The sequence below is a fragment of the Barbus barbus genome, assembly GCF_936440315.1.
Source record: "Barbus barbus genome assembly, chromosome: 30".
In the NCBI taxonomy this organism is placed as follows: Eukaryota; Metazoa; Chordata; class Actinopteri; order Cypriniformes; family Cyprinidae; genus Barbus; species Barbus barbus.
In genome coordinates, this window is record NC_136758.1 from 19,992,993 (window position 1) to 20,007,105 (window position 14,113).

Genomic DNA, 14,113 nt, shown 5'->3' on the forward strand with positions numbered 1-14,113 from the left:
CCAGCTGTAAATGCTGGTGTGTGTGCTGCTGTGAGCGACAGGAAATGTACCTTGCCATGTTGTTGCATACAAGACATTGCTATTGGCATGTTCCATTTGGAGCAGTGGAAAAATAACAGGCAGACAGACAGTGAGTGGGTGTGTGTGTGTGTGTGTGTGTGTGTGTGTGTGTGTGTGTGTGTGTGTGTGAGAGAGAGAGAGATGCCCTTATGTATTTTTATTATGGACTGTCTGGTCGCTCAGTAAACAAACCTATAAATACCGCCATGCTATTAATACTCTGGCCTCTAATACACCCTCCCATAGCACCTGGCCAAAAGCAGAAATTATTATTGCCTACCAATAACACATAGAAGCTCATATACAAACTGATTAAGTTTGAACAGAAATAGAGTTGAATTATAAGGTCTGTAATGGGAAGATTGACAGAAATCATCCTGACAAAGTTCAAAACATCCGTATTATTAAATACACGAGAATATCTGCATACATGTATTTTTATATGCAATCTAAATAAATATAAAAATATACATAAATTGAGCAATGGCACCCTCTTAAGGGTAAATGTAGTATTAATTCAGAAGTGATGCCTAAAATTTTAAAGAAACGCTAAATCTTTTTCAAACATTAAGCTTGATAAGCCTTTTGAAAGTTATTATTCACTTTATCTGAAAAGTACAATCTTGACAGACTGGGCTTTACTATCGTGGAGTGGTATGTTTGTACAGCATCTTGTAAAACAAGAGCTCAAAGTTTGACTAGAAGAGAGAGGCAGAGTGACTCAGTCAGCTCAGAGAGTTTCTAATGCAACTATTTGGGTGTTTTATAAAGCTCTGATTAAAGTCAAAGTTAATGTTCAGCAAAAACACAATATTCACATGTTGTTTTTTTAAAAACTACTGCAACGATACAGAAACAAACCAATTTCAAATTTAACAGATGTAGCATCCCTTACGAAAATTAACCAGTTTTTTTTTTTTTTTTGCCAGTTTGACTAAATACCACGGTTAGTGTAACATGGTTAATTTGTGGTTACCATGGTTAAACATGGATTTTTTGTTTTATTTGTAGTAAAACAATGGTTAATTTTCGTAAGGGATGTTTATTTAATGCTTTCAATAACAACTTGCGAATTTCAACGGCTTACCTCAGTTTCCTTTCAGCGGAAGCAGTCCAGGGGTATAGTCTCATTACAGTCTCATTAAATAAATATTGTGCTTGAGCCTTCCATCAAAGATCAAGCCAAAAATGCTTACCTTTCTGTCATTCTTTCAGCGTTGTCATTTTTTACTCGGACTCCCGAGCCTAGCCACCTATCTCGCGCTAAACTGGCGCGAAGTGATACGAAAGAAATAGCGCCAACATTTAATATTGCCTTGATGAACGGTCAGTTTAACCGCTAAATATGACCAGAAGAGAATCGTGTCATAAATGTATAGTCATGTTCAGACAGCAACACCAGTGGGATGTTTGATAGCCTATGTTGAAGGGTCATTCTTCACTCACTCTTAAAAATAAAGGTGCTTCAAAAGGTTCTTCACAGCGATGCCATAGATTAGTTCCACAAGAACCATTCAGTCAAAGGTTCTTTAAAGAACCATCTCTTTCTTACCTTTTTATAATCTGAAGAACCTTCTTTCGCCACAAATAACCTTTTGTGAAACTGAAAGGTTCTTCAGATGTTCAAGGTTCTTTATGGAACCATTTAGACAAAAAGGTTAATCTATGGCATCGTGAAGCACCTTTACTTTTAAGAGTGTTTGTGTTGGCAAGTGGTGTCCCTCGACTTTACAACAGTTGAAATAAACTTTAGATACCAATAAATCATCAAATGTTTGCATGTTTGTATTCTGTAGGTTAAACAATTTGTGCACTGTTAATAGTTTTTTGTTTTGTTTTAAAATACATATTTAATTGAGTTTTAAAGATTGCATTTGTAACAAAATATGGATGTTCCCGCCATACCTCGGAGAGGTAGGCTATCATAGAATGTAATTGCAACAATATAACATTCGTGACCCTGCACCACAAAACCAGACATAAGTGTCAATTTTTCGAAATTGAGATTTATACATCATCTGAAAGCTGAATAAATAAGCTTTCCGTTGATGCATGGTTTGTTAGGATAGGACAATATTTGGCCGAGATGCAACTATTTGAAAATCTGGAATCTGAGAAAATCACCTTTAAAGTTGTCCAAATTAAGTTTTTAGCAATGCATATTACTAATCAAAGTTTTTGTATATTTAGGAAATTCACTAAATATCTTCATGGAACATGATCTTTACTTAATATACTAATGATTTTTGGCATAAAAGAAAAATGGATCATTTTGAACAATAGAATGTATTTTTGGCTATTGCTAAAAATATGCTCCAGCGACTTAAGACTGGTTTTGTGGTCCAGGGTCACATTTTGAACACAAATTAAGTTGTTATATTGTGAATACAGATTTTATTTAACGTACAATTTTATTAAATTGTTTTAAAAAATACATATTTTGTTATATTTAAGAAAAAACTTGTGTCCCCCAAATTCATGTCTGTGGTGGTGTTACAACAATGGATGCAATGGATGTCACCCCTTTAAGAAAAGGGGGGATTCTATTTGGGCTACCTCGTGTGTGTAAATGTCACTGCAGGTGCTGGTTGATCTGAGGGGTGCATGGGGAGTGCATTCTTTCTTATTCATTTACTTAATTTAGCTAAACTTCTGACAATTTCATGTGTCACACTTTGTCTGTGGTGTTGATAACTTGCAGATCTGGCATATTTTAATCAAAATTTTGATAAATACATACTTATTAATATTTCCAAAATGTCCCCTGATCTTGAAATCATCATGATGGCAGCCTCCATTTTAGAAAAGTCTGGATTTAGGCTGATTTGTCCTTGGTGTTACTGTCTTTTCTGGTAATATATTACATCTGTGGTGTTACTTCAAAATGACATAGACATAAGTGGCTGTCACCAGTGTTTGATTGAAATTATTTAAAAATCTAAATGTTCTTAAGCTTTCATTTTAATGGATCTAGCATATTAAATTAATTTTAAATGCATATATATTTTATTAGAAAAAAAAAACAAACAAGCATTTTTACAAATTCTGCCTCTCATTTGCCACCTCAATTGAAGAATGACCCTGATGCATTTTGCATATGAATAATTTTTCAATTTTTTTTCCCCCATGATTTTGATAATGCATTTTTTATAGGCTAATAAAGTGTCAGTGGTTTATATGTGAAGGTTATCCTACAACTGGTGATGTTCAGTTTATGAAATCTCATAAATGTCACCTATCCCTTATGACGTATGCCCTGTATCATTTTGCTGCCAAGAAAAAAAAAGAAATACTTTTTTAGGTAATTTAAAAACTTGCTGATTTAAACGACAAACTGTGGGCAGATAAACATGCTTGAGAAATATATCTGTACTTAAAAAAAAAAAAAAAATTATATATATATAATTAAAGGCCATTAGATAAAGTGCTAGGATACATAAAAGCAAATGTACTATAAATGTAACTAAATTACAACAGCCAATATTTTCCTTTCATTTATTTGCTAACTTTCTGACATATTGCATATTTTTGACAATTCTGACAAAAACTAAACAGCATCCAAGCAATTTTAGGTGTAGTGAAGAAATACAGATAAACAGATGCATAAGTGAGAACCTTATAGCATGAGCCAAGTGTACAGTTCCAGGAAAATTCATATTAAACCCATCTATCCTCTCTTCTCTATACTTCTCCCTCTAAATCTCTGCTTTCCCTTTTACAACATTTGGTATCATCCCAATTGCCCATAAAAGAGATTTATTGATGCTCCACCCATGGACATGACATTACAAAGATACAGAACGGAACAGTAAACATTTATAATGTTTCAGAAAACCTGAAAATATATAACACCAAAATGAGATGTAGTCACATTCAATTCAGGCATTACAATGCGTTTAGACATGCTTGGGTAATTACAATCTTGCTGCTGAATGCATTCAGATATTAATGAGAGCATACTTACACATTATAAAAAGGTAAGATTTTATAATGTAATTCTGTCAATCAGAACAGTATGTAAATAAAGTATGACTGTATAAGGGAATAAGAGACTTGTGTCTGAATCTCACCATTACAGATAAGACCACACAATGACAAGAAAAATGGAAAATTATTTTATTATTCTGTCCAAAAAAAAAAAAAAGATTACTGGATATTTTTATTTTGTCTAAGGATCTGATCTGCCTGCAAAGTTACAAGAACTCAGTCCTGTAAATTGATTATGTTACAACTCTGCATTACTAAATCATGAATTGGAATAATCTTAAAATGTGGATGCTCTTACCATTGAGAATGCACTTGAAACAAAAATGGATTGTACCAGAACCCCTTTTTCATACAAACATATTACTCGTGTCTTTATGACAGGCGAGTTATAAGCCTGACATTAGATCAACAATCTGAACAGATTAGTTACCATTTTCTGAAAAACAACATATTTGATAGTACATTTCAGATAATGAATCTTACAGAAATGCTTTGTGCTGATTTTGTGTGTGTGTGTGTGTGTGTTTGTTTGGAAGGATGAGTCACAAAAATAAGCCACAGCAGAATGAAAAAAGAAAAAAAAAAAAACCTCCAGCCCAGTTTTGTTTGCCCAGTGGATATTGTCAGTTTTCCCCTTTTTAGGCTGCAGCTTGACAATATAAGCTGACAGGTATATTCAGATTTATTGTGGGTTTTATCTTGCATTACGCTAGGCATTAGGGTTAGCATTACGGCTTAGCTAGCTGCAATTTCCAGGCATTTGTACACTGCCAGTACCTCCAAACTTAGCTCTGTGCCTCAAGGAAGAATAGATAATGTTTCAAATGCAAGTGTTGACTTCGACTAATTCATTCCTTATAGCTTTCATTGTGTTTGAGTGGAAAAAAGTACATAGCTGAGAAATCACCTTCTGCTTCCTTATCCATATATTTTCCATGAGATTTAGCAGAGTAAAATGCTTTTGCAATCTAAAACTCTACAAGAGACATAATCAGTGTGCAGTAAATACTTTGATATTATGACACAGGGATTAGAAGGATTCAGTCCTGAGAAATCAAAGGGTTGTAGTCACATCAGAATCTACACAATTCAGCAGAAGTTGTTCACATAGATGTTTACTTAGTTACTTATATGTCCTCATAAATGTATATATATCCATTGGCAATCTAATTCAATTGTCCAAAATATATTTTTAAGATTGCAAATGTATTTTCTTGCCCTTTGAAGAACATTTTGTAATATATTTTGGCATTTGAAGGTTTAGACACAATATATATTTTCCATGTGATGTTTACAACATGTACATACCATATATTTGAAATATAATCTAGGGCTGGCATCTGTCTGAAAGTTTTGGCACTGGAGTGGAACAACTGATGTTGATCAACTGAAGCCAGGGGTCACCAAACTCGGTCCTGGAGGGCTGGTGTCCTGCAGAGCTGTATTCATAAAAATGTTGTATCATATCGGCATTTGGTCCAGACAGATCCAGCATTTTGAGAGCCCGAAACCGCTATTTTTGGAAACCGGGTCTTAGAGTGGATAAATCTGAGAACGACACTCTTGCATCTTCGTGTGTACAGCCAATTTGTAATACTTTGTGATACCGCTACATCATGTAACAGCAACAACAACATGAAAAAACAATGAATGGCTGTATTTTTATTAACTAACATTAACACATTAATAAATGTATTGTTCCATGTTCGTCTTCCTGTTGTTGTGTTTGTATACAGCGCGCAAGGTTTATGCGCATGCTTCAAGTCTTCTCCGTTTTTAGTGCATCTCTGTGGCAGAATTATAGTGCCACATACTGGCATGTATACTACATTGTTTTGTGTCAATTTCAGTGGTTTCGTGTGTAGGCAGAAATTTCTTGAGACGACGCAATGTTTATGGAAGAACGAGGAAAAAAAATATCGGATAAGAAAAGCTCTGGATTCGTGTGGATGTGGCTCAAGTTTGGTGAACCCTGATCTAAGCTAAACACTGGTTTTGACGTTAAGATTAATTAACATTAAGCGATTAGCCCAATTACACAGAATTGTTTCTGAGTCTAAAAGATGTCCGTGACACATCAGTGTTAATTGTTGACATAGGAAAGTGTTCGTAGCTGTCCTCGAGTGGCTGAAAATGGCAGTGTAGCACCACGGAGACCACATCCTTGCGGAAGTTGCTGTTGAGAAAGCCATAGATGATGGGGTTGACGCAGGTGGAGCTCATGGCCAGCAGATGGCACAGTGAAAACAGCAGATTGTGGTAACACACGGGCAGCGCCTCCTGGTGCCAGTCCGCCACCACATTAAAGGCATTTAATGGCAGCCAGCACACAGCAAATGCAGCCACCAAAGTGACAAGCATGACATTTATGCGTTTGCTGTGCATCACACGCCGGTGCTCGTCCTCTCGGTTGCGGCTGCACTGGCGCTCCAGCATGCGCTGTCTGCGTCGCATCCGGAGGAAGATGCGAAGATAGCAAAGTAGCATGAGGAGCAACGGGCAGCAGTACTGGAATAGTAACAGGCTGGTGGTGTAGGCTAGTTTGTGTTGCTGAGAGGGCCAGACTTCCAGACAGGCCTGTAGCTGGCTGAGTGGCGGAGGAAACAGACTGTATGGCTCACTGCTGAGCAAGTGAAACGCCAGGAAAGGTAATGATGTTACGCAGGCCAGCAGCCACACAATAAAGACAGCTATGTACGCCTGTGGGACGCTCGGCTTCCAGCCAGATGGATGCAGGATGAGCTGGTGCCTTTCAAGTGCGATCAAAACCAGAGACAGAACTGAAACGGTCACCGACACACACTGTACAAACGGCATTAAGCGACATAGCAGCGCACCAAAGATCCAGTGGTCCATGAGCGTGTAAACCACTGTGAAGGGAAGGCAGAACACACTCACCAGGATATCAGAGATCGAAAGGTTGGCAATGAGGATGCTTGTGACGTTAGGAGAGTCCCGCTGGTGCATAATAATGCAAATGAGGAGGATGTTACCAAGCATGCCCAAAATAAGCACCAGGCAGTAGCATATCACTAGTGTAAGCATCATGGCGCTTGATTGCCAGCAGGGAACATCAAGCAGGAACAAACTACTGTTGCTTTGATTGAGGCTGAGGGTGGAGTTTAAGAGCGCCTGCCACCACGGCATGTCATAGAGAGCCGACGACATTGGCCACCTCAGGATAGCGCCAAACAGCAAAGCATCTTGGGAGTCTGGAAATAACAAAGAGGTGCATCTAAATTAGACGTGCTCACCCCTGGGGCACTCAGCATGCATTTCAGCAGCTATGACACTACAGTACTATAACAGTTATTTTGGAAATAATGAGGACATCAAGTGTAAAAATTTTAAAGGCGATTTAAAGACAAGGGTTTTACTCAATCCCAAACAGTGACACTTATTGAACAATATCATGAGTTCCTCTGAGAACACAGACCTATACATCTATGTGCAAGAGAGAGTTTGGGTTGACACCTTTGATTAAAAATAAAAAAGCGATCTCTTTGTTACTTTTTCTGTAGTTGGAAATAATGGGAAAAAGATAAAAGTGTGGGTGAAATGATACTGTGACCCTGATGAGGGATTTGCAGTGCATCCAATTATAGATGTTCCTTTGGGGGTGGCCATTGATCAAGACCTGCAATGGCTCATAATGAGAATGCAATCAGTTTGTCTCAGCAAAGTATCCACAGAGTGTATTGGAGACTGTAGTGTTTTACTTGTGTGTGTCTTGGGCTTGCAGAATGGTCTCATATCGATCTGAGTGTTCTATGGATAATCTATAGACACTCTGAATACACACACTAACACACAAAACACTCACTGAATTCACTGCACAACAGTTCTTGATTTGTCTGAAAAGCTCCTCACATTCCATCCATCACCAATCTAAATTCTTAAAGGGATAGTTAACCGTAAAATGAAAAATCCATAACTCACCCTCACTTTTTTTTCTTCAGTGGAACACAAAATGTTATATTGTCTTTTTATGCTATAAAAAAATCCTACTTCCCATTTATAAAGTCAAGTACAAGGTGGATGGAAGATTCATTCTTGCCTATTTCTTGGAGAAATCTTGTATAAAGTGTAGAAGATATTTAGTCAATGTCCAGTGGATTTTTAATAAAATGTAGCATCCCATTAGTTGACAATCATATAAATATCACCACATTATGGTATACATTAGCAGCCCGTGTTATCTAGATAGTCAGCTTGCTGATGATTCAGGAACTTCAGATGAATAAATGCCATTTTTGCAATACGTACAACATGCAATAGTTATTTATATACGTAAATATGCATCACTGTAATGGCAAGAGAAAGCAGAATAGAGCCGATGGGAAAAATAAAAATAAACTTAAGTCACCACCCAGATAGCATGCCAATGTGGGACACTTAAGGCAATGATACGGCACTGCTGGCATTCTTATGGCCCGTACAAAGTGGATGTAAGCCTGAAGTGGCCCACATGTAAAATAGCAAAAATGGCCCAAATATATCAAATCACATGTGGGCCTCTGTAGGAAAAGATGTGGTGTTCACGGCAATGTGTAATCTGAATGTGACCCTAAAGTGGTCCATGTGGTAAATGGTAAATATGGCCCAAATAGTGGCAAACAAATGTGGTCCACCAAAAATGTGGCACAATCGACAAAGGCTAATCAAGGTGTAAACCAAATGTGGTCCACATATGTTTCAGCAAATGTGTCCCAGTTATCCTAAACCGTATCTGGGCCAGTTTTGGCAAACACATGGCACAGTGAGCACTGGCTAATGTGGCTGTGAGCCTAGCTTGTCCCATTTGACATGGCAAATATGCCCCATATATTATAAAGCAGCTGAGGGCTACTTCTGGTTTGGATGTTGCACTTGACACTGGCTAATTGAAATGGAAGTTTGAAATTGTAAATATGGCCTAATAGAATTTGGCTACTTTTAGTAGGATGCAACACAGTTAACTGATGCAGGATGATCTGGACATGAGTCTTAACAAGGCTACATACCCATGGGCAAATTGCTGCAGCAATTTGTTTTTTGAAACACGCTTTTAATGGCAGTTTTTTTATGTGTGTACTGTGCAGCATAAAAACAGAAATGCACTATAATGATAGCTCTTACTGTTAAGGTTTCTGTTAATTTGGACTTTGTTTTCCTTTTGTACCGTTTCCCTTGTTGTGTTGATTGTATTATTCTGTTCAGGTGTGCCTATTTATCCTTGTTTGGTCTGAGTACTTATGTTCCTCTGTGTTCACTTTGGTTTGTTTGGTCTTATGTCTACATGTCTTAAAAGTTGCTGTGCTACATTGTGTTTGAATTTACCCTGGTCGGATTTACCCTTGTTGGATTAAAGACTTATGATATGCAACCTTTCTTCTTCGTTGTGCACTCTTTAACACAGCGTAGCCGTGTCACTTACAGACTTACTGTGTAGATAGAGTCTGAGTGAGAACCATTTAGGTTCAAACTTGTGAAGGACTTATTTTAAAGTATTGGAATGTGGCTTTGAATATTTATCTGTGACATCTGAATTGCTGCTTGTGCAAAACCTGCGTCATGATGTTTTTTTTATCAAGTAGGACACGTTTCTGGAACTTATTGAACATTTAGGGAGGACATTTTTAAATTTCTCTTTAAAATAGAATTGTTGATGCATAACCCACTTAAGGCTTAGTGTGGCCAAAATAATGTATATGTATGGTTTATTTGGTTCATTATTAGCTAAAATGTGGCTGTGCAGTGGCCTGCTTGTGGACCACTACCAAAATGCCACCATTCCATGCAGCATGTGGGCCACATGAAGAATATGGGGAAGACCAGGGTTCGAATAAAAATCAACTGTGGCCCACATTAGGGCCAGTTTTGGTTTATTTGGTTGGCTTACATGCGGCAATGCTAAGGTTTACTTGAGGCCCAAATCTGGCAAACAGGACCTGACTGCCCAAATGCCATTATTCCACACCAGAGCAAGGTGTTGGATCTGGGCCAGAATTAAAATAAATTTGGCCCAGATTTGGGCCAGTTCTGCTTTATTTTATTTATTTATTGTCATGGCTGCCATGCGGCCTTCCTATGGCTTGCTTGTGGCCCAAATTTGGCAAACAGGTGTGGACCACCCAAATGCCATCATTCTACATAGTATGTGGGCCAGAGCAAGGTGTTAGATCTGAGCCAGATCTGGGCCAGAATTAAAATAAATGTGGCCTAAATTTGGGTCAATTCTGGTTTATTTTATTTATTTATTTTCATGGCTGACATGTGGCTTGCTTGTGGTCCAAATTTACCGGACCACTCAAGTGCCAATCTTCACAGTGTGTGGGCCGGAGCAAGGTGTTGGATATGGGCTGGATCTGGATCCAGAATTAAAATCAATGTGGCCCAGATTTGGGCCAGTTCTGCTTTTTTTTGGTTTATTCATGGCTGAAACATGGCGGTCATTCTCTTCCTTGGCCTTCCTTTGCCTCCATTGTGGCCCAAATTTGGCAAACAGGAGTGGTCTGCCCAAGTGCCATCATTCTTCACAGTATGTGGGCCAGAGCAAGGTGTTGGATCTGGGCCGGATTTGGGCCAGAATTAAAATCAACGTGGCCCAGATTTGGGACAGTTCTGCTTTATTTGGTTTATTCATGGCTGACATTGGGCCTTTCTTTGGCTTACTTGTGGCCCAAATCTGGCAAACAGGAGCGGATTGCCCAAGTGCCATCATTCCATGCGATATGTGGGCCAGATGAAAGTGTGTGGGTGTGGGCCTGATCTGGGCCTCAGGAATTTTGCTATCTGGGTGGTTCTCTCTTCTGTTAGGTCATGGCCAACTCAAAACACTCACAATGATCTTTTTTAATTATAATGAAAAATTATGCAAATTCTGACAGCACATGAATTAGGTACAATGTTCACCCTGCTTTTTACTGTGCAATGAAAGTGAATGGTGGCCAGGGGTTGTCAAGCTCCAAGAAAGAAAAAAACGTTTCATAACACCAGTCTATATGAATCATGGGCTGTATTCCAAGTCCAAAGAATAGCTTTCTTGAACAAATGAATGCAATTTAAGTTGTTATTTATTATATGGAAAGCAGTAGCATCAACATTCCCCTTTCGTGTTCCACGAAAGACATCATACAGGCTTAGAACAACATGAAGGTGGGCAACTGATGACAGCAGCACAGCCAATCATAATTTATTATGTGGGCACCGGCGAAAAAATTAAAACAAGAGGGCAGAGAGACTAATTGTACTGAAGCCCTGATGCAAATCATGTGAAAGAGGCATTAGCCTAGTTCACTATATCAAAGGCCGATCTCAGAAAAGGTTAAAGTAAAAAAGGTTAGTCTAAAATACTTAGATTTTGTAGGCTTTTCAGAGCTAGATATGCAACAATGAGCATAATCATCCTTTACTTACACAACAAATTACATTTTCATGCTTGGCTGTAGTCATGGCTCTATCTCTCTTTATCTCTCTCTCTCATTCAGAGGATAGACATAATGAGATAATTTTGGACTTCCTGTTGTAATCAGTGTCCATCATTTAATTATATTATAATATTAGAATTCTCTCATGACTAAACATATCTGCTACTTGGCAAACACAGAGCCTAAAGTGAGTCTAAATCAGTTTGTTATGGTCAAATGTGAAGGCGTTCTCACCACAAACAATTAAACCTTATTTTCACACTTTCGCATAATTTCCAAAGCAAAAATAAACTACGAAGGCTTAAAACAGTTTCCGGATAATTTTAATGTTACATCATCTTAAAAAAAGTTGAAATCTATTAGTTTGAATTAAAATAACCTGATGTGGCATAAAAGTTCCTGTAACACCTGCACATGTGGTTTTTTATGTGACAAGGCAAGGAAAATAGGAAGAGTGATCCCTACCCTGCCTTACAACTGATATCCTTTTTTAATATCATCAAATGTTATTTTTCACCTGTGATGGGACTTAGAGAGAAAGAAGATCACATTAACCTCCTGCACTCACTCTCTCTCTGTCAGTTTCATTCTCTTTCTCTCCCTTTCATAATCATCCCAATCTCACATCACCTCCCCATTCTTCTCCTACACGTGTGGATTTCCCCTAAGGCAGTTTACATGTCACACTGACCAAACAGTAAAATACTCACCATTGCTCAAACACACAGACCTTCTGACTATAATACAAACCCTGAGCTCTAGATTGCAGTTGATATTATAGCCTGGTGCATTCTGGTATTCTAGATGGTTTTAGCCATTTACTTAAATACTACATGAATTTAATTTTCAAAACAATCACAGATGCTGTTGTACCGACCTCTGACCTCTTTTGGGTCTAGGGTAAGTGTAAATTCTCTTAGAAAATCCTCTCTACACATAATGTTGCGGTCATATAGCCTACGTCTACCCGATTTATGTGACATGGCTTATCAGATGCAGAACATCCCTAAAAAGGTATGAATTGAACCCTGAGACAGGTTTTCATTCAAAGTCAAATATGCTACAAATAAAGTCATTAGTATCACTGAATCCTGTCGCCATAGTGCCCACATGCACAAATATACTGACCTGAGGAGATGTGCTTGCATTTATGTGTGCAAAGCAGAAAACTGCTTGTGTGTCCTCACTTCATGGCAACACCAAAGAGCTGCAGTCTATGTCAACATTGGACCCTGTCCAACAGATGACTGTGGGTTACTACAAGCTTTTTCAACCTTTCCGAACAACTATGCATGTGTGCATGTATGGCTGATGTGGGCTGCTATATCAATGTTTCCAAAATGGAAGAGCATTTAATCAGATATAAAATATTGAACAGAGCACAACTTTTTCTATTTAAAGACACAAAAGCATCCACAGAGGCTTATCACCCGGTCCCAGCGAATTAAACTTCAACCACATGAAGATGCTCTCAAAATAATGGCACTGTGTCCCTGTTAAATTCATAAATTGAACATAGCACTTTGAATTGCAGTCACCTTTGCAAAAATTAATAAATAAATACAAATTTAGTTATATACAATAAACAAGTCTAATATGTAATTTACTGTATATATGTTTTTAATCCTTGAACATATAATGTAGAAACAACATGCATATCTGTGTGTGCAGCATTTCAAGAACTCACCTGTGTCTTCTACAGCAGATTGCTGTCAGGCAGTCGGGGAATAAACACTCTGATTCAGCCAGCTCCAGATGTTCTCCCTCTCCTTCTCCTTCTCCTTCTCCTTCTCTCTCTCATCCTGGGCTTCTTCTGAGCCCACATCCTTGCAGTGTGCCGTCTCTGTAGTAACTATTCTGCTGGGCTTTACACTCCATAACCCCATGTATTTCACTGTGTTTACTGCCCACGTGTGACATGAACGATGTACTACATGTATGATCGAACAGCTCTGCTAAAGCTCTTTGCTTCATATTAACAATAACAGAGATGCTACAAAGCCTGTTTACATAATAAAATGTTGTAAATATTTATGTCGCTGTCCTCAAATTATTCAGTTGCCAAAAGCAGGTTTTCTGAAATGTGTAGTCGACTTTACAAAGAGATTCAGGTGAGCGGAGAACAGCTTTGGCGTCCATTGATTGTATCAGCGTTCCGCGTTCTGATTGGTTGGTTGGAAAAACGACGTAGCCTTACGTTGCCAGATATCGATTACGCCGTGAAACAATTTTTTTAAAATAAAAGCTTTGTTTCGCTTTTATTTTTTATGAAGCTTTTTTTTAATGAAGTTTGACATATTGAATACGAAAATAACATTCTTGTGCATAATTAACTGTGCTCATAAAAAGTTGACAAATTAAACAAGCTAATTGTTATGCATTATTACTGTAATACTGTAATAATACTGTGTACGTATATCCTGGAATTTTCTAAGCATGTTAGAGAAACCTCTAAAATGTTCCCTTGTAAAAGCAAAATATAGGCCTATAGTAAATGTATTATTAAACTACAAAATTAATCTCTTACTAACTTACATCCTATCTACGCTTTGTTGTTATAGACTACAGATTCAGAATTTAGTCAGTGAGCGCACACCCACTGAACAAAACTCCTGCGTTTCAGTGGTGGTCATCAGTAGTGTTCTAGTCATCAGCAG

General features: G+C 38.0%; 1 protein-coding gene across 1 annotated transcript; it reads right to left on the reverse strand.

Annotated features, from left to right (window-relative positions):
• Positions 1–3,801: 3,801 nt before the first annotated feature.
• LOC306850776 (neuropeptide Y receptor type 1-like) lies at positions 3,802–13,620 on the reverse strand. Its single transcript, XM_079386635.1, has 2 exons — positions 13,144–13,620; positions 3,802–7,259 (listed from the first exon to the last, which is right to left on the reverse strand). The coding sequence occupies exon 2, from the start codon at positions 7,213–7,215 to the stop codon at positions 6,082–6,084; it is 1,134 nt and encodes a 377-aa protein (XP_079242761.1). The 5' UTR covers positions 7,216–7,259; positions 13,144–13,620; the 3' UTR covers positions 3,802–6,081.
• Positions 13,621–14,113: the final 493 nt, after the last annotated feature.